The 21160-nt window shown below is 38.4% G+C and overlaps 1 protein-coding gene across 15 annotated transcripts in view; it reads right to left on the bottom strand.

Moving 5' to 3' along the window:
* SCMH1 (Scm polycomb group protein homolog 1) overlaps nucleotides 1–21160 on the bottom strand; it is a 198017-nt gene that overhangs the window by 26173 nt on the left and 150684 nt on the right. For 14 of the 15 annotated variants that reach the window (XM_082466140.1, XM_082466139.1, XM_082466147.1 and 11 more), the window contains 2 exons: nucleotides 16734–16966; nucleotides 12780–12906 (listed from right to left, as the gene is read on the bottom strand). The exons of the other annotated variant lie outside the window; for it this stretch is intronic. In XM_082466140.1, coding sequence (XP_082322266.1) covers nucleotides 12780–12906; nucleotides 16734–16966 — 360 coding nt within the window. The remainder of the gene's footprint in view (nucleotides 1–12779; nucleotides 12907–16733; nucleotides 16967–21160) is intronic. 15 annotated transcript variants of the gene reach the window in all.

Raw genomic sequence — 21160 nt, 5'->3', positions numbered from 1 at the left:
AAACCAACAGCCAGAGCCAACCTGTCAGCCCTGTGGTAGAAGCGGATCCTCCAGTCCTGGTCAAGCCACCACAGCTGACACTGCAGGGAAGAGAGACCAGCTGTTGCCACCCAGCACTGCCCACATTGTTGTTTTAAGCCATGAAGTTTCGTAGTGGTTTGTCATGTAGCAAAAGATTACTGGAACAGAATGTGGTATCAGAAATAGGGTGCTACAGTAACAAAAGTCCAACACACATGACATTAGCTTTGGGACTGGGAAGCAGAAAGAAGCATAAAAGGCCACAGAAAGAATGTGAGTGAAGCTGAAAGGGCCTTGAATAGAAGCCTGTAAAAGGTTGGGGTCTAAAGGATTCTGTACTAGTCTATTTTGCACTGTCTCTGGTGCTATTAGTCTGAGGTGGCAATGCTTCCACCAGAATGAAACTTGGGGGGTTTTCTATGAATACTACTGAAATTTACTTCATTAGCTAAAAGCCACAATCACAAATCTCTTGAAGATAAGATCTTCTCTACTTTGGGCTTCCTGTATAGCTGCTGTGAGACAATGCCCTTAAGATTCGTAAAAATCTTATTGTTTATGGAAGAGTATCTGTGAGACTTGCCCTTACGATTTTTAGAGGGCCTTTTGGTCTGAAAGAGGCTATGAAGCATAGTCTTAAATCATTCTGACATCTTAACTAAAGATTTTTTATTGTCCCATTCTGGATTTGACCCTTTCTTAATTTAGAACTATTTGCCTTCTGGAGAGACTGGAAATGAGAAGCATTTCCAGACTGTGAGTCCTGGACTTTATTTGTTATGTTTTTTTTTTAAGCTCATCTCTCTCATCTTACATTTTTATCATAGGCAGTGAGAAGCCAGGTGGCACTTCATTACTTTGTCTGGAAATCGCCTTATATTTCACTGAGTTCATCAGGTACATTTCCTAGTTCCATGTTACTGCAGGTGGCAGTGTTATCAGACTTTCCATCACTACCTAGCAGGTGTCTCCTGTCCGCCATCTTCCAATAAGATTTTCCTCACTTTCCTTTAAGCCCCCTCACTGACAGCCTTCTTAAGACCTTTTAGGCTTCTATTCTCAAGTTTCTAAGAGAATCATTCTGGCAGAAGCATTGCTAGCTCAGACTAAAAGGGACAGAGATGGTACAAAATGAAAAGAATTCTTTGGACCCCCAACCTTTTACAATCAGGAGGAAGACTGAGAAGGCAATCTCAGGTTTCCTATGGAAAAGGAAGGATGATTCAGAGGACAAAACCAAAGAGCCATGGAAACAACTCCCAGAGAGTAGTACTGGATCTAATTAAGGAATTGGCAACATATGCCCAGCTGGATTTCAGAATTTCTATAAACCAGTGACTGCTAAGTGCCTCCAGGTTTTTTCCCCTTTGAACGAATGTATCTATAAGTTATCCTATGCCTACCCCATCACCGTATGCTGGATATGTGGGGAGTAGACAACATGTTTCTTTAGGTCACAGGTCTTCGGTCTGAGAAGAACTACACTCAAGGAGCTATATCTGAGAAACTGCACCTGAGAGGTCTCATTTGCACCTGGATCTGACTTAGATGATGAGATGCCAGATCTGGAGCCCAATGTTGTAAAGGGATGAGACCTTTAATGGGGAATCTTGCAAGGGGAAGAATAAATTTTCCAAGTGGGAAAAATGTAAATAACTTATGTCCAGAACGTGGACTGAGGTGGTTTTAAAATATGGTCCATAATTCTTTGACCCTCCTCCCAGCAAGATGTGGGGTCTACTCCCCTTCTCTTGAATCTGGGCTCTGTGACCACTTGATCAATAGAATATGATGGGAATGATGCTCTGTTGATTTGGGGGCTCAAGCCTTAAGAAAATGGTAGCCTCCACTTCCTGTTTCTTGAGACACTTGCTCTTGGAATCAAGTCACCTTGGGATGAGGAAGCCCAAGATACCTTTTGGAGATATCCGTGCAGAGAAGAACCAACGGCCAGCACCAATTTTGTTAGCCGCATGAATGAATCATCTTGGAAGTGGATACAACAGCCCCAGTTGAACCACCTCAACTGATGCGATGTGGAAGAGAGATGAGCTGCCTCTGCTGTAATTATAGTGCAGCTGAATATACTGATATTACCTTTTCCAGGAATATAAAGGTTATATACTTTTTCTAATTTATGCTTATTGTCTTATTTTAAAAATCCTTCCCAATCTTAAGGTCATAAAGATATTTTTGTATATTGACATGTTTTGGTTTTCTACTGCATCCATGGTATCAGAATTAGAGGCTGAAAAAAAGATTCAGAGAAGGGTCCAGCGTGGAAGGAACTTGGAAGTAGCCACTTCATCCTGACAACAAGTATAAAGCTGAACAACCTGAAAAATCAACTATCCTTTTTAGATCCATCAGAGAACTGAGGTCACAGGGCAAACTGCTGCTCCCCACCAAGAGACAGACCGGTGAATACAGAGACTCACAATTTACTAAAAAGAAGCCGCCACAGGAACTAGTGCAGAGGTAGGAAAATCTAAACTATAGAATTCCTACTGGAAGCTCAGTGTGAACAAGTTTAAGAGTTAAAAACTCCAGGGGGGATCCACTCATGGGGTGGGGGTGGTCCCACACTTTTGTGAGTTTTACCTCCAGAAGCTCGACCAGAGGTTCTCACAGTGAATATCGGAGAAAAATCCCCTCATGCTTCCAGCAGGGGGAGGGGGGAAAAGGAGCCATTTAAAAATATGCCAGAGCATTCTGTCCTTCTTAACAAGGCCTACCCTCAGGAGAAATTATTTTACCAGAACTTAATCCGCTGGGATTTGATCAGAGCTTAACCTACCTGGGGGAAGGGAAATAACCAACTGCAGCCCCCTCCAGCCATCCTGCCCCATTTAAGGGGCATGAGGGGGACTAAGAAGCACTGGTAAAGTTCACAGTCCAAGAGCACAGTCTCACTGAAAGACTGAGACCTAATCATAGGACTATAGAATACTTATCCTCCCATCATACCTTACCATTATATTACTAAAGACCTATTTATAAGGTAAACTAAAAGGCAAAAAAATGAAGTTTGAAGAGACAGAGCAAGCATCAGAACTAGACTCAGGCATGGCAGGGATGTTGGAATTATTAGATTAAAAATTTAAAACAACTATGATTAATATGCTAAGTGTTCTAATAGATAAAGCAGACAGCATGCAAAACAGATGGACAATGTATGCAGAAAGATGGAAATTCTAAGAAAATAAAAAATCAACGCTAGAGATCAAAAACACTGTAACAGAAATGAAGAATGCCTTTGATGGGCTAATTAGCAGACTGGACACAGCCAAGGGAAGAATCACTGAACTTGAGGACATCTCAATAGAAACTTCCAAAACTGAAAAGCAAAGAAAAAAGAAGACTGAAAAAAAAAGCCTCTACCTCCATAGACTGGGTGCCCAAGAACTGTGGGACAACTACAAAAGGAGTAACATACACATAATGGGAATACCAGAAGGAGAAGAAAGAAAGGAATAGAAGAAATATTTGAAGCAATAATGACAGAGAATTTCCCCAAATTAACGTCAGACACCAAAGCACAGATCTAGGAAGGTCAGAGTACACCAAACAGGATAAATGACACAAAAAAACTACATCTAGGCATATTACACTAAAAAATGCAGAAAATCAAAAATGAAAAGTCTTGAAAGATTTCAGAGGAAAAAACCGTCTTACCTATAGAGGAGCAACAATAAAAAATTACATCCTTAGAAACCATGTGAGCAAGAAGAGAAGGGAGTGGAATATTTAAAGCGTTGCGAGAAAACACCCACCCACTTAGAATTCTGTCCCTTGAAAAATTAAAGTGAAGGAGAAACAAAAACTTTCTCAGGGACTTCCCTGGTGGCGCAGTGGTTAAGAATCCACCTGCCAGGGCTTCCCTGGTGGCGCAGTGGTTGAGAGTCTGCCTGCCAATGCGGGGGACACGGGTTTGAGCCCTGGTCTGGGAAGATCCCACATGCCGCGGAGCAACAAAGCCCGTGAGCCACAACTACTGAGCCTGCGCGTCTGGAGCCTGTGCTCCGCAACAAGAGAGGCCGCGACAGTGAGAGGCCCGCGCACCGCGATGAAGAGTGGCCCCCGCTCGCCGCAACTAGAGAAAGCCTGCACACAGAAACGAAGACCCAACGCAGCCAAAAATAAATAAATAAATAAATAAATAAATAAATAAAAAAAAAAAAAAAAAAAAAAAGAATCCGCCTGCCGATGCAGGGGACATGGGTTCGAGCCCTGGTCTGGGAAGATCTCACATGCCACAGAGCAACTAAGCCCGTGCTCCACAACTACTTGAGGCTGCTCTCTAGAGCCCACGAGCCACAACTGCTGAGCCCGCGTGCACAGCCACTGAAGCCTGTGCGCCTAGAGCCCATGCTCTGCAACAAGAGAAGCCACCGCAATGAGAAGCCCTCGCAACGCAACAAAGAGTAGCCCCCGCTCACCGCAACTAGAGAAAGCCCGTGCGCAGCAACGAAGACCCAACACAGCCAAAGATAAATAAATAAATAAATTTATAAACAAAACAAAACAAAACAACTTTCTCAGACAAAGAAAAACTGATGGAGTTTGTTGCCTGTAGATCTGCCCTGCAAGAAATGTTAAAGGAATTCCTTAGAGAGAAGGAAAATAACATAGGTCAGAAACTTGGCTCTACACAAAGGAAAGAGTATCAGAGACGGAATAGGTGAAGGCAAAATAAGAACTTATTTTTCACATTCTTTTTTTTTTTTTTTTTAAACATTTTTTTTTTTGACGTGGACCATTTTTTAAGTTTTTATTGAATTTGTTACAATATTGCTTCTGTTTTATGTTTTGGTTTTTTGGCCACAGGCATGTGGGATCTTAGCTCCCCAACCAGTGATTGAACCCACACCCTCTGCATTGGAAGGTGAAGTCTTAACCACTGGACCACCAGGGAATTCCCCTCATTCTTAACTGATCTAACAGATAACAGTTTGTTCAAAATAAAAATAGCAATGATGAAAAAAAAATAGCAATGATGTATTTGTGTATGCTTATGTATATATATATGTACATGTTTATACATACTTATGTCTAAGTGAAATGAATGACAGTAATCATACAAAGGATGGGAAGGAGGAATTAGGATTCTTATTATATCTGTGAAGTGGTATAGTGTTATTTGAAAACAGACTTGGATTAGTTATAATGTTATTTGCAAACTCAAGGGTAATCATTTAAAACAGTAAAAAAAGAAATATAACTGATATGCTAAGAAAGGAGAAAAAGTGGAATCATATAAAATGCTCAGTTAAAACCACGAAAGGCAGAAAAAGAGTGGAAGACAAAAATAGGAACAAATTACAAAGGCAAAAATATAAAAAACTGTAACACTTATGGTAGATACTTATCCAACTATATCAATAATCATTTTAGATGTCAATGGTCTAAATAAACCAGTTAAAAGAGATTCTCAAACTGGATCAAAAAACAAGACCCAACTCTATGTTGTTTATAAGAAACCACTTTAAATATAAAGACACATATAGATTAAAAGTAAAGGGATGGAGAAAGATATGCCATGCTAACACTAATCAAAGGAAAGTGGGAATAGCTGTATTAATTTCAGACAGAGCAGATTTCAGAGCAAGGAAAGTTATCACAGATAAAGAGGGGCATTACATGATATAAAGGTCAAATATCTAAGAAGACATGTCAGTCCTTACTGTGTATGCACCTAACAACAGAGTATAAAAATACAGGAGGCAAAAATTGATAGAACTGCAAGGAGAAATAGGTGAATCCACTATTACAGTTGGACACTTTGACATCCCCCTATCAGAACTGGACGGATTCAGCAGGCAGTAAGGACACTGTTGAACTCAACAGCACCATCAATAAACTGGATATAATTGATATTAGAGGCTACTTCACCCAACAACAGCAGAACACACATTCTTCTCAAGCTCACATGGAACATACACCAAGACAGACCACATTCTGGGCCATAAAACACATCTTAACAAATTTAAAAGAGCAGAAATCATATAATATGTCTGTTCTTAGACCACAATGGAATAAAACCAGAAATCAGTAACAGAAAGATAAGTGAAAAATCCCTAAATACCTGGAGCTTAAACAACACATTTCTAAATAAATAACACATGGGTCAAAGAAGAAATCTCAAGAGAAATTTAAAAATATTTTGAACTAAATGAAAATGAAACTATAATGTATCAAAATTTGTGGGATACAGCCAAAGCAGTGAATAGAGGGAAATTTATACCATTGAATGCATACGCTATAAAAGAAGAAAGATCCAAAGCCAATAATCTAAGCTTCCACTTCAGGAAATCAGAAAAAGAAGAGCAAATTAAATCCAAAGTAAGCATAAGAAAAGAAATAATAAAAATTAGAGCACAAATCAATGAAATTGAAAACAGGAAGTCAACAGAGAAAAATCAATAAAACCAAAAGCTGCTTCCTTAAAAAGATCAAAAAAATTGATAAGCCTTTAGACATGCTAATAAGAAAAAAGAGAGATGACACAAATTACTAATATCAGACATGAAAGAGATGGATCACCACATGGATCACTACAGATCCATGGTCATTAAAAGGGTAATATAAGGAATACTATGAATAATTCTATGCTGACAAATTTGATAATCTAGATGAAATGGACCAATGCGGTGAAAGACACAATCTACCAAAACTCACACGCACAAAAAAAGACAATCTGAATAGACCTATATTTATTAAAGAAACTGAATCAGTAATTAATCACCTTCCAAAATAGAAAGCATCTGGCTCAGACGGATTCACTAGAATTCCACCAAACATTTAAAAATGCATTTTACCAATTCTCTATAATCTCTTTCAGAAAACAGAAGCAGAGAAAATACTTCTTAACTCATTGTATGAGGCCAGCATTACCCTAATACCAAAACCAGACAATGACTTCACGAGAAAAGAAAATTACAGACCAATATCTCTCATGAACATACACGCAAAAATCCTTAACAAAATACGAGCAAATTGAATTCAACAATATATAAAAAGAATTATACACTACAACCAAATGAGGTTTATCCCAGGTATGTAAAACTGATTCAACATTTGAAAATCAATGTAATCCATCACATCAACAAACTAAAGAAGAAATATCACATGTTATCAATAGATGCAGAAAAAACATTTGACAGAATCCAAGACCCATTCATGATGGAAACTCTCAGCAAACTAGGAAGAGAGGGAAACTTCCTCAACTTCATAAATAACATCAACAAAAACCCTACAGCTAACATCATACTTAATGGTGAGAAACTAGAAGCTTTCCCACTAAGATCAGGAACAAGGTAAGGATGTTCTCTCTTACCACGAGTTTTCCACATTGTACTAGAAGTCCTAACTAATGTAATAAGACAAGAAAAGGAAATGAAAGGTGTACAGTTTGGGAAGGAAGAAATAAAACTCCCTTTCTCTGTAGAAGACATGATTGTCTATGTAGAGAATGCAAAAGCATTGACAAAAAAAATTCCTGGAACTAATAAGCAGTTGTAGCAAGACTGCAGAGTATAAGGTTAATACACAAAAGTCAATCACTTTCATATATAACAGCAATGAATAAGTGGAATTTGAAATTAAAAACAATACCATTTACCTTAGCACCTTCAAAAATAAAATACTTAGGTATAAATCTAACAAAATACATACAAGATTTATATGAAGAAAATTACAAAACTCTGATAAATGAAATCAAGAAAGAACTAAATAAATGGAGAGATATCCCCATGTTCATGGATAAGAAAATACTGTCAAGATGTCCATTCTTCCCAACTTGATCTATAGACTCAAGGCAATCCCAATCAAAATCCCAGCAAGTTATTTTGTGGCTATCAACAAACTGATTCTAATGTTTATACGGAGAGGGAAAAACCCTGAAGAGCCAACACAATACTGAAGGGAAAGAACAAAGTTGGAGGACTGACACTACCCAGCTTCAAGACAGTATGGTATTGGTAAAAGAATAGACAAATCAATGGAACAGAATAGAGAGCCCAGAAATAGTCCCACACAAATACAGTCAACTGATCTTTGACAAAGGAGCAAAGGCAATATAATGGAGCAAAGACGGTCTTTTCAACAAATGGTACTGAAACAACTGGATAGCCACATGCAAAAAAAGGAACCTACACATAGACTTTACACCCCTCACAAAAATTAACTCAAAATAGATCACAGACCTAAATGTAAAATTCAAAACTATAAAACTCCTAGAAGGTAATATAGGAGAAAACCAAGATGACCTTGGGTATGCCAATGACTTCAGATATAACACCAAAGGCAGGATCCATGAAAGAGATAATTGATAGGCTGGACTCATTAAAATTAAAACCTTCTGCTCTGTGAAAGACAATGTCAAGAGAGTGAAAAGACAAGCTACAGATTGGGAGAAATTATTTGCAAAAGACAGATCTGATAAAGGACTGTTATCTAAATACACAAAGAACTCTTAAAAACTCAGCAATAAGAAAACAAAAAACCTGATTAAAATATGTGCCAAAGTTGTTAATAGACACCTCACCAAAGAAGATACACAATTGGAAAATAAGTATACGAAAAGATGCTCTACTCTACATGTCATTAGAGATATGCAAATTAAAACAACAATGAAATATTACTATATACCTATTAGAATGGCCCAAATCCAGAACACTGACGCCAGATGCAAATGCTGGCGAGAATGTGGAGCAACAAATGAATGCTCATTCACTGCTGGTTGGAATGCAAAATGATACAGCCACTTTGAAGACAGTTTGACAATTTCTTACATAACCAAATATACTCTTACTATGTGATCCAGAAATCGCATTCCTTGGTATTTACCCAAAGGAAGTGAAAACTTATGTCCACGCTAAAACCTGCACATGAATGTTTATAGCAGCTTAATTCATAGTTGCCAAAACTTGGAAACAACCAAGAGGTCCTTCAGTAGGTGAACGGATAAATAAACTATTGGTATAGTCAGACAATGGTATGTTGTTATTCAGCACTAAAAAAAACCAAACAAACAAACAAAAAAGAACTATCAAACCATGAAAAGGCACAGAGGAAATTTAAATGTATATTACTAAGTGAAAAGGCAATCTGAAAAGACTACATACTGAATGATTTCAACTTTATGACATTCTGGAAAAGGCAAAATTATAAAGACAGTAAAAAGGTCAGTGGTTGCCAGAGATTAATAGGGAGGAAAGAATGAATAGGCAGAGCACAAAGGATTTTTAGGGCAGTTAAATTATTTTGTAGGATCCTATAAAGGTGGATACATGTCATTATATATTTGTCAAAATCCATAGAAAGTACACCACCAAGAGAGAACTCTAAGGTAAACTATGGACCTTGGGTGATAATGATGTGTCAGTGCAGGTTCATCAATTGAAACAAACATACCGCTCGGGGTGGGGGGATGTTGGTAATGGATAAGGCTGTGCATGTGTGGGAGCAGGGGGTATATGGGAAAGCTCTGTACCTCCTGTACTTAAAAAAAAAACAGTCTGGTAAAAAGTTCAGAAAACAAAAAAGAGTTCTTCATAGCAGATGCAAACATCCAAGAGTGGGTAAGCAGAGTGTAAGCCTTTCCTAAATGTTATGTGACCAAATTCCTAAATGTATGTAAAATCCCTTTATGCAGAGCATTTTGCAGGACTGGTTTTCTACCAAATACCTTTTGGAAAATGCCACTAGAGTAATAAATAATGATACTTTTACAAGCAAAATGCCAGGAACAAGAAACTCAATACAAAGTTTAGAGGACAGAGTTGAGGAAAGCGTGAAGAAAGTTGAGCAAAAAGACAAAGAGAATAGGAATAAGAATAAAGAGGGTCAAGAATATAGAGGACGACTTCAGGAGGTTCAACATCTGAATAACATGTATGCCAGGAAGACTGAATAGAGAAAAAGTGGGAGAAAATCACTGATGAATTTAAGAAAGTTTCAAGAAATCAAATAATGGAATAGGCACACTATGTGTCCACATGGTAGGTAAAAATACATCCTAGGTGAAATTTCAGAATAATGGGGATGAAGAGAAGCTTCAAAGGGAATAAACAGGTTTCACACAAAACTAAAGATATAAATTTAAGAAAGATTACATGGGAAAATAAAGATGTGGGAAGGAGCAAACTGGGGATAACACATAAGAGAGGTGACGAGGTTGTCAAGGAACTCAGAAGGCTCCAGGAGAGATTTCTTTTAGAGTTTGAAATGGATAGAATATAAAACGTGCTTGAACATAAAGAAAGATGTATACGGCAGTAAGAGAGTTTAAGGTTGAGTTAATAAGTATATAGCAAAATAAACACATAACAAAGAAATCAAGATTTACTCTAAAACAAAATTTTGTACAATAAAGGAAAAGTAATCGTAGTACTCTATGGTTCAGTTGAGAATAGCCTATAACAAGTTACAATACAAATTAATGAATTTCAATCTAATCAAAATTATAATATCATAGTATTAAGATAGGGAGGTATGTGTGGGTGGGTAATGGGCAAGGAGATGAAGAGTTAAATCCTGGGTTGCCAAAAAAAAAGAAAAGGAAGAGGTAAAGTGTGGTGTCAGTTGAAAATGCCTCAAGCTAAAAAAAAAAAAAAAAGCAATATAAACATTCCACTTACATATATGGAGATAAATAAAAGAATCAGCTAAATTAAAAGTGATTGCCTTTGGTGAGAAGTAAATGACAGGGGCATAGAGGGGACTGTTCGTCTTGTTTTTGTAATAATTCTTGTAGGCCTATTGTTCCTTTAAACTATTAGTATGTATATAACTCTGATCAAAATAACTCTTAAAAAGTGCTGTGCAGTTAAAAAAAACCCGAAAGGTTGGTAATAAAGGATATAGTGTAGCACACAGCTTTCAATCTATGATAGCTTTAAAAAAAAAATTAATTAATTAATTAATTTTTGGCTGCATTGGGTCTTTGTGGCTGCACGTGGGCTTTCTCTAGTTGCGGCGAGCGGGGGCTACTCTTCATTGCAGTGCATGGGCTTCTCACTGCAGTGGCTTTTCTTGTTGCGGAGCATGGGCTCTAGGCGCGCAGGCTCAGTAGTTGTGGCTCACGAGCTCTACAGCACAGGCTCAGTAGTTGTGGCGCACGGGATTAGTTGCTCCCTGGCATGTGGGATCTTCCCGGACCAGGGCTCGAACCCATGTCTCCTGCCTTGGCAGGCAGATTCTTAACCACTGCGTCACCAGGGAAGTCCCTAGCTTTTATTGTTAACATTTGAAGGGTCTATAAAGGTAACTTGGACTAATCGTATCATCGTATAGGTGTGGAAACTGAGGCTCAGAAAAGGAAGTGACATCAAGGTCACACAGAAAGAGCAAAGGTCCAATTGGGATGGTGAAACAGTGATCAGTCAAGACTGTGATAGCCTGGCCAAGAACAGGAAACAGGGATACAAAGTCAAGTTGTCACTTTTCCTAGGCTATGAGATTCAGACCAAGGGAGGGACTGCCAGCTTTGTGACTGCCAGAAGAGATGGTCTACGTCATTTAAACCGAAGAGTGAGGCACAGTCATGAAGCTCCCACTGCTATGAATCTTCTAGGTTTTGTTGAAAAGGCATCCAGGCGCCTAAGTGATATTTAGAATGATATGGAGTAAACCAAGAAGGTACACAGGCATCTAGGGGGCATGTCATGAGGCTGGAAAATGTAATCAGTATCTTCACCAAGGTGTTCATCTATCTTTACTTCCTCATCCACGGAGCTTAGGGGCAAAGCTCCTAAGCTTTGTTCACTAATCTAATGACACTTTTGGACTAAGCAAACCCAGTAACTAACTGGGGCTAGATGCATGAGATACATTTGGAGAAATCACATGATAGTACCCTGACTAGAGCTGGACATAAATGCCACCTGCAGGCTCTGTTGTTTTCCAAAGGTTATTTGGGGAGGAAACTATGGCTGGCCTTCCCTTCAAGTGCTAACATTCTAGGATTTGGGTGGAGACAAATTCAACTCCTAAGAAAACGACTACCCTAACTTCCGTGGGGATCATCCCAATTGCTTAGACTTCCCTAAGAAGATGGAGTATCTGCGGAGTAACAAAAGTAAGGTTTCACACATGTATCTTAATTTACACATAAAAAATGAGTATTGTCCTTTTTAGTTACCCCACAGGGAGGCTGTATATCTATGTTTATCTATTCTAAAGGGGTAGCTCTTTCAGAGTTTCCTCCATATATAGTTTATGAAATGGGAACAGATACGCACAACCCAGGTGGTTACGCACCCACTTTAGTCACCAGATTTTGCTTTGAATCAAACATGCACTGAAATACTTTCACAGCACCAAGATTTGCCACCATCAATGACGTTAAAGAAAAACAGAGCAGTGTCATACATATATGAGTGGTGGCAGAATTATTATAGTGCTGGAAGGGTTCTGGAAGGGATCACTAAAGAGGGAGTACCCCAAACTGGAAAGGATGGGTATAATTACAAACTGGGCCAGGGAGCTCCTGGTGCTGGCCCCATGTCCACCCCACCCCCATGCCCCAGATCCCCAATGCTGAGTTCACAGAACATCTACCCAAGTTTCTTTGATTGTTTTGACAGAATGGAGGTTTCTCTGAAGTTATTTCAAATGTCAAAGTTAAAAAAAAATTTTTTTAAGATTCTATTTAGATTTATAAATGGATAGGGGGCTAATTATTGGTACAGTAAAAGAGAAAGTATAGACACTGGGGCCTGGGGCTTGTTGCAGCTAATACTGTGATCTGCTCTTACCTGTGGGGGCCTGCATGGCTGAGCTGGGGATGGTGGCAGCATCTTGGGGTACAGTGCTGGTATCCGGTTCAGGGGTGCTGGTTGTTGGTGAGGTGGGTGGTGGGTTCAGCAAAGTCCGAGGTTTCCTCTGTCAAAATGGATGGGGAAAAGTTTCTACCCATGATAGGTAACTTGTCTTCTCATTCCTCTATTCTTAGTACTTAATTCACCCATGAAACTGAAATACATTTGTGGATGGGACTGTTTTACAGTTGATATATAGCTGATATATAGTTGATTTTCTTACAGTTGATATATAGTTGATTTACAATGTTGTGTTAGTTTCTGGTGTACAGCAAAGTGATTCAGTTATATATTTACATATATGTATTCTTTTTCAGTTTCTTTTCCATTACAGGTTATTACAAGATATTGAATATAGTTCCCTGTGCTATACAGTAGGACCTTGCTGTTTACCTAACTTATATATAGTAGTGTGTATCTGGTAATCTCAAGCTCCTAATATACCTCTCCCTGCACTTCCCCTTTTGGTAACCATAAGTTTGTTTTCTATGTCTGTGTGTCTGTTTCCTAAAAGTGTTACAAATAAGTTCATTTGTAACACTTTCAGATTCCACCCATAAGTGATATCATATGATATATATATTTTCCACACAGCATCTTGCCCAAAGCTGAAAATACAGTAGATGTTTAATAAATATGTATAAGATTCTGGGCTTCTGTATAGCCACAGCTTAATTCACTATGTTTTCTACTGTATTCAATATTATCATCTGAAGTCCAGGTTCTTTATTAGTTAGACAGAAAAAAGCAAAAAAGGAAAAAAAAATGCTGTGGCTTAAGTCTACTTTGACATTAGTTTGTTTTACTGTGTTGAAAAATGGAAACGTCCCTTCCCCTAACTCCACAAACTACTTTCCCCTGCCTACCTCTTCAGCTTATTACCTGTCATTTCTTATCTTAAACCTTTTACTCCAGTAATCTCTAACTATAGTAGTTCTCTCAAAACCTGCAGTTTTACCTGGTCCCTGCCTATACAGTAATAAACCATCCCTTTTGCCTGGAATACCCTTTCTTTCTTTCTTTTTTTTTTAACCTTATAAATATCTGTTTATCCAGGAAGCTTTTCTGGATAAGCTTTACTGTCTCTTTTGTGCTATTTCTGTACTTTGTATTGTTGCATTTATCACAGTGTATTGTCAATATATATTTACATACTGATGTCCCCTATTAGCCTGGTGCTCCTTGAGGGTCTGATTCTGTTTACCATTCCTACATGGTACTTGGCATATGATAAGTGTCAATAAATGTCTTTCAATGAAGCATATAGAATACCAATAATGGGGGAAGTAATAAAAATGATTTGAGAAGAATCTAGTATCTCCTCTATGCTGGTCCAGGCAGTCTCTGGGGGACAGGGATCTCAGAAGGCTTTTTTCAAGAAACAGTTTTTTAAAAGCCTTTCTGAATGCAAGGAAAACATAACCATTTCTGAGATCCAGAAATCCCTTCTTACTAAATGTCACATGTAGGGTCCACTCTGGGAGCTGTATAAACCTGACTGACTTCTAGGATGGCTCTGCTTGTGAAAGCAGTCATGCAAACTCTTACAGAACATTCAAAGCACACACAGGATATGGATGTTTCCTCTCATTTTTTGATATTGCCACAAGTAAAAATCCAAATAAGCAATGAGTCAGGGAAGAAAGGAAATACCAGTTCAACTTCATTGAGTTGGTGGTAGGACTTCATGGGGTCCCTGAAGAAACATACCTGGTGAGTTAGGTTCCCAAATATTGTAGAAAAAAAGCAGAAAGATGTAAAGCTTTATTACTATTTGAGATAGGTGCATTTACATGTATTATATCTATTCATATATTAACGCAACTCCATTTTATTGGTGAGAAAACTGGGGCTCATAGCCTTACTCAAAGCTTTCCCAAAGTCACACAGGTGGTAACAATTGGAGATGAGATATAAATCTAAGCTTGTCTGGCTTCAAAGCCTATGCTCTTGTCACAAGACCACTTTGCTTCAAAAATGAACATGAGGGTTATATCATGGGTTAAGTGAAGGCATATACACTTACAGGAATAGGCAAAAGGACAGGAAAGGGAAGTAGGGAGTCAAATGCCATGCCATAAAGTACAGTATTAGATGAGAATTACTGCTATCAAGAGGACTGGAAAGAAAGAGGACTTTGGCTACTATGTTTAGAACTTCCTGAGAAAGCAGAGCTGAGGCAATCAGAGAATCATAGTTCTTAGGTTTTGAAGGATCTTAAAGGTTACTTAATCCAACTACCCATCTAACACTTCTACTTTCCACTCCTTGAAAACATCCCTCCCAATAGTCATCTGGTACCTGATGAAATATCTCTAGTGATGGGAGATTACTACTTGCATTTTGAAATAGATTTAACTGTTCCTTTTATGTTGAGACAAAGCCTGTCTGCTTGAGTTTCTGCTCATTGGTTCTGGTTCTGTCTTTGGAACCTCAGAGACAAGTTTTCTCTGTTTTTAATCTGTCAAGGTGCCTTCACATCATCAAAAGCATGACTTCCCTGGCCTTGGAATCTTTAGAGCCTTCAGCCTCTCCTCCACAACATGAGAATGAGAAGACCGCAATGGAGACAAAAATGAACCCCTGGGTTTGGGGTTAGTGGTAATAGATCAGGAGCATTATGTGTTACATAAGAAGGATTAGGATGTGACATCAAGAATTCAAAACCAATAAGTAAGAGATAATCTCAGTTGGAACATCATCACTAAAATCCATCCATGCATGCATACATCCATCCATCTTGCATATACTGAACATTTCCCAAGAGATTGAGATATAGGGCATTGCAGAAGAAAAAGAGAAAAAAAGACTAGATTCCTGACCTTGAAGAGCTTATATTCTAGAAGGACTGAGGTCAGCTTGAGCTAATAAACAAAACAAACCCAACCAACCAACCAAACCTAGGGAGGAACTTATGAAATTGGAATGGAATGCCTAGGGAGAACTGGGTATCATTTCTACACTGGAACTCAGGTAGTCTAGTTTGGGAGGGAGTTGCAGAGAAATTCCCTGATAGTTAAGAAGTGAGTGGAGAAAGAAGGTGATGCCAAAGGAAGCCCTACAGAAGCAGCTGAGTAAGTTTCATATCAGTGGTTTCCCTAGGAAAGATACACATGGAGAACTGGTCATGACTAAAAGGTGATACTTTCGGTAACAGTGCTCAGTGAAGCTCGACCCAGCAGTCTTTTCCTACACCAGAGGTAAGTGTTAACCTCCCTCAGGAAATGTGAGAGAGTGAATATGTGGTAGGGCAGCAGTGACCTTAGAACTAGAAGATCCGGAGACCCATCTCTGTAGCCTTTGCCATTTATTAGCTATGTGACCACAGGGAAGTCATTTCACATCTTTAAGTCTCAATTTACTTGACTATTTAATAACATTAACACTACTCATCTCCAAGGGTTTTGTGAAGATCATGTGATATGTAGTGGTGCCAGGTACAGAGCCTGATACTTAGTAAATATTCAATAATTTTCTTTCTTTCTTCTTCTTCTTCTTTTTTTTTTAAAAGAAGGTACAGGGACAGAAAAATAAATACATTTACAGAGTCAGTTTTCTCTTTCTGTTCACATACCTGGGCATCCACTCTGGGTAGGTTACAAACAGTTAGGAGCAGGGCCTTCCATCTATGGAAGATACTAGACCAGAATTCCCATGAATGTAACTTTCAAAGTAAAAATTTGTTTCTTATCCATACTATCTTATCTCTAACATTACCAACTCCCAGGTAAGTAGCTAAAGTAGGGATGACAATATAGGAGATTCTTCTTAAAAGCATACACAAGGTGGAGAATAGGGCCAGACACATCCCTTTCTAAGATGTATGGATATGGATGAGTTACCCCTTTATAACCATTTATCCCTTGCTGGCAAACCCACATTTTTACCTACCTTACTGCCAGGTTTGGGACCCCTCTTCTTTGGGAATTTCAAAGGTTCAGCTGACTTGGATGGGGTAGAGATGGGATGGGGAATTAGGGGCTTGGGTGTCCGGCCCCGCTTCTTTCCTGGTTTACGCCCCCTCTGCCCTGGTTGATGATCCAAGGCAGTTTTGGTGTTGCTGTGGATGCTGGGCTTCTCAGTGTTCGCCTCGGATGCAGGATAGGGATTCTTTGGAATCACAACTGCAAGAAAAAGACTCATTCTAACAACCCCTCTTCCCACTTGCATTCCCATCCCAGCCAGAGGGGAAAAAAGGCTTGCTACTTCTGCTTGGATAGTTTTATCCCAGGAAGCTAGTTTCTTGGCATCTGACCTAAATGTTAGAAAATCTCAGAGGAGAATTGAATTTTGATCGGCCAGAATTGGAAGTTTTAATTATTTCTGGCAGATGCAGAAAAAATCAAACTGTTCTCCCCAAGGAATCTAGTTAAAGCATATAAACACAGGCTCAGAGATGGAATGGATCTTACCTACAATCTTTTCCTGCTAAGAATGAAGATCTGAGGCTCAGAAGAGGAAATGATGCCTTCCCTACGTTACCCAGTGAGTTGGGATAAGGACTTATGTTTTGAAACTGGGCCCTGACAACCAAATCAGGGATTTTCTATATCAATCTACTTAAAGTTTTAGTGTGATTATTGCAGTGAGGAGTAGTGAAACACATGGAAATATATACATCTGATAGCATATTCCCTTACCTTAAAAATCTTTGCTCCATATTACCTTTAAGGTAAAGTCCAAATTCTTTATTCTGATATCCAAAGACTTTTGTGACTCTGCCTCTGCCTTGCTCTCCAGTTATGTCTGATGTCATTTCCTATCACCCACCCCCATGTTCTAGCTCCTCTGTTTTCTGAACACCAATTTGTTCATATATGTTGAGTTCTCTATTCTTCCTGGTCCGACATACATCAGTACTCAGTTTTCAACACTCAGCTCCAGGGCCACTTCCTTACTGAGGCCTTGCTTGACTATGTCCCAACTCCATCAGTACTCCACTTACTCCAAAACATTCTGTAGACACCTATGTTAGAGTACTTTCAGTTTTACTCCAATCATTCTTCTCCTTAATTGAGAATTTTTCATGGTAAGGGGTATCTAATTCATTCCACAAAGTTATTAAGCACTTACTACAGGTTATGCACTAATCTAAGCACTGGGGTAGAACAGTGAACATAACAGACATAGTTTCCACTCTCATGGAGCTTACCTCCTAGTCGGGGAAGACAGAAAATAGGCAAATAAGTATACAGTATAATGTTAGGTAAGTACTATGATTAAAACTAAAGCAAGGTAAGGAGACAGAGGGGTGAGGAAAGTCCTCTTTGAGGAAGTGACATTTGTACAGAGCTCCCAAATGAAATAAAGGCAAAGCCTTATGAAGATCTGAGGAAGATCCAAGTAGAGGGTATATAACAAGTGCAAAGATTCTGAGATGGAAACATGTTAATGTGTTTGAGAAATGGAAAGGAGGTCAGTATAGCTGGAATTGAGTGAGCAAAGGGGAAAGTGGTGGGAGATAAGGTTAGAAAGGGAGTAGCAATAAGATTGTGTGGGATTTTGTAGACCATGAAAATGAATCCAAACTTATTTTAAGTCTAAAGGGAAGCCACTGGAGGGTTTTGAGCAGGGTGTGACTGGGTGTACTTAAAAGGAACACTCTGGCTGTTCTGGGAGGGGACAAGAGTAGAACTAGGGAGACAAGTTAATAAACTAATTACAGTGGGTAGGTAGAAGATGGTATTTCTTGTGCTTCCAGGTAGGATGTAATAGATCCTGACAGTGTAACATTGCTGATGCAACAACTAGAAAAAGTCAGATAAATTATTTTTAAAAGACATTGCATTGTTGTAAAAATCATGAGGATGAGATGAACTGGAATTCCAGACCTGGGTGGAAAGGGTTCCTGAAGTAGCTGACACTGTTTTCTTTCCTGAGAACATCTGCCAAATTTGGGCATGAATTGACAGTCAGGCTTGGCCTGTGCAGAGGAGCTCCACTGGTGGAAAGAAAAATCAGAGAGGCTCTGTGACAGATTGGAACTTGAGGAGTTCCATCTGTGTGGCCAGTTTTTCCCAAGGGACATTTGCTGAGTTCTGAGCCTGCACATTGGAGCCGCAAAGCTAGGCTGAGAGCTTCTAAAAGGCAGAGTGAAAACTGCTATAATCTTGTGATTTCAGGAGACAAGGTTCCACTAGAAGGAGGAGGTCTACCTCTAGCATAGCTGATCTCCTCTTCAAGATAAATGCCATTATTTTGAAATTGTAAGGACTGAAAGGTCAAAGAACCAAGCCCCAAACCTCTCAAGGGTAGGACAATCTCTTGCAGTTTTTCAGGACTATGAAGATGGAGACCCATTAGGTTCTCAGTCGAGAGCCCAAGAGGGCCCAGGTGCAAGGAACAGGGATACGAACCATAGGTACAATTCAGATCTGAACTAGCTCAATCCATGATTAGACTGAGGGGATCAGGCCCTTATCCTATTAGCTTAAAGGAAAGAGGAAAGGAAGAATTCTTTCTGATGGAAAATATCAGCTGGAGTCTCAACAGTTCTTTTATATAAAATATCCAGTGTGCGTGCATGCACGTGCGTGCATGTGCGTGTATGTATGTACACATGATATAAAAAGAGGCAGAACAATGTGACTGGTAATCAAGAAAAATACAGACAATAGAAGACTCATGTATGATCCAGATAATGAAACAGACTTTAAGATAACCATAATTAATATGGTTTTAAAAAGTAGAGAAAAAGATGAACAAAATGTAAGAAAAGATAAGTAATACTCACAGAAAACTGGAACCTATATAAAAAATTAAATGGGCACACTAGAATAAAAGATACAATATTAAAAATTAAGAACTCATTGGATAGATTTAAGGGCAGACAAGACCCAGAAGAAGAATTACTGAATTTGAAGAAAAATCAATAGAAAACATGCAAAATGAAGCAAAAATACAGAAAAACAGGTTAGAGCATTAGAGACATGTGGACACAGTCAGTAGATCCAAAATATGAGTAACTATAATCCCAGTGAGAGAAGACAGAGAGAATGAGGTAAAAGCAATATTTGAAGACTAATGAAAAAAGAGCTCAGCAATCCACAAGCAGCAAAAATACAAAAAATAAAAAACAACAAAAAATACCCCCCAAATATACCAAAACACATCACTGTTAAACAGCTGAAAATAAAATACATAAAATACAAGTGAAATGAAAGACAAAGATAAATTTTTAAAAGCAGTTAGAGAGAAAAGGATTACTCTTACAGAAGCAATTGACTTTTTAATAGAAACCATGAAAGTAAGAAGCGATAGTTTTAAATGATAGTTTTCAAGGGCTAAAATATATAAATTGCCAACCTAGAGTTCTATGCTCAGTGAAAATATCCTTCAGAAAAGAAGGTGAAATAGTATGGAAACAATCTAAGTGCCTATCAACAGATGAATAGACAAAGAAGATGTGGTGTATATATATATATATATATATATATATATATATATATATATATATATATACACATACACATATATATATATATATAGAACAGAATACTACTCAGCCATAAAAAAGTGAAATTTTTGCCATTTGCAGCAACATGGATAGACATAAAGAGCATTATGCTAAGTGAAATAAGTCAGACAAAGAAAGACAAATACTGTATGATATCACTTATATGTGGAATCTAAAAAATACAACAATCTAGTGAATAATACAAAAAAAAGAAGCAGACTTACAGATATAGAGAACAAACCAGTGATTACCAGTAAGGGAGGGGAGGGGCAATATAGGGGTAGGGGGAAGAAACAGGGTTACCATGCAATTATAAAAAATCATCTGTGTGAAACTTTCTTTCATTCAATTAAAATATTTTTAAAAAATGAAGGTGAAATAACTGTTTCAGAAAAATCAAACCTGAGAGAATTTGTCACTAACAGACCTAAACTACAGGAAATAAAAATGAAGTTCTTCAGGATGAAGGAAAGTAATCCCAGATGGAAAAAATACAACTGCAGGAAGGAAGGAAGAACATAAGAAAGGGTAAATATGTGGATAGATACAAGAGAATATTGACAATTTAGAAAAAGAATTTTAAAAATGGCTTGTAGGGTTTATAATATATGTATAGTTGACCCTTGAAAAACATGGGTTTGAACTGTGTGTATCCACTTGTATGCGGATTTTTTTCAATAAACATGTGCTACAGTACTGCATAATCCACAGTTGGTTAAATCCATTGATGTGGAACCATGGATAAGGAGGGCTGACTGTGAAGTTACACACAGATTTGACTGTACAAGGGGGTGGTGCCCCTAATCTGCGCATCATTCAAAGGTCAACTGTATTAGTAAATTATATGAAAGCAATAGCACAA

Source organism: Balaenoptera physalus, assembly GCF_965194825.1.
Source record: "Balaenoptera physalus genome assembly, chromosome: 1".
Classification (NCBI taxonomy): domain Eukaryota; kingdom Metazoa; phylum Chordata; class Mammalia; order Artiodactyla; family Balaenopteridae; genus Balaenoptera; species Balaenoptera physalus.
The sequence above is the reverse complement of the archived record's forward strand: the minus strand, read 5'-3'. Positions and strand labels throughout refer to the sequence as shown.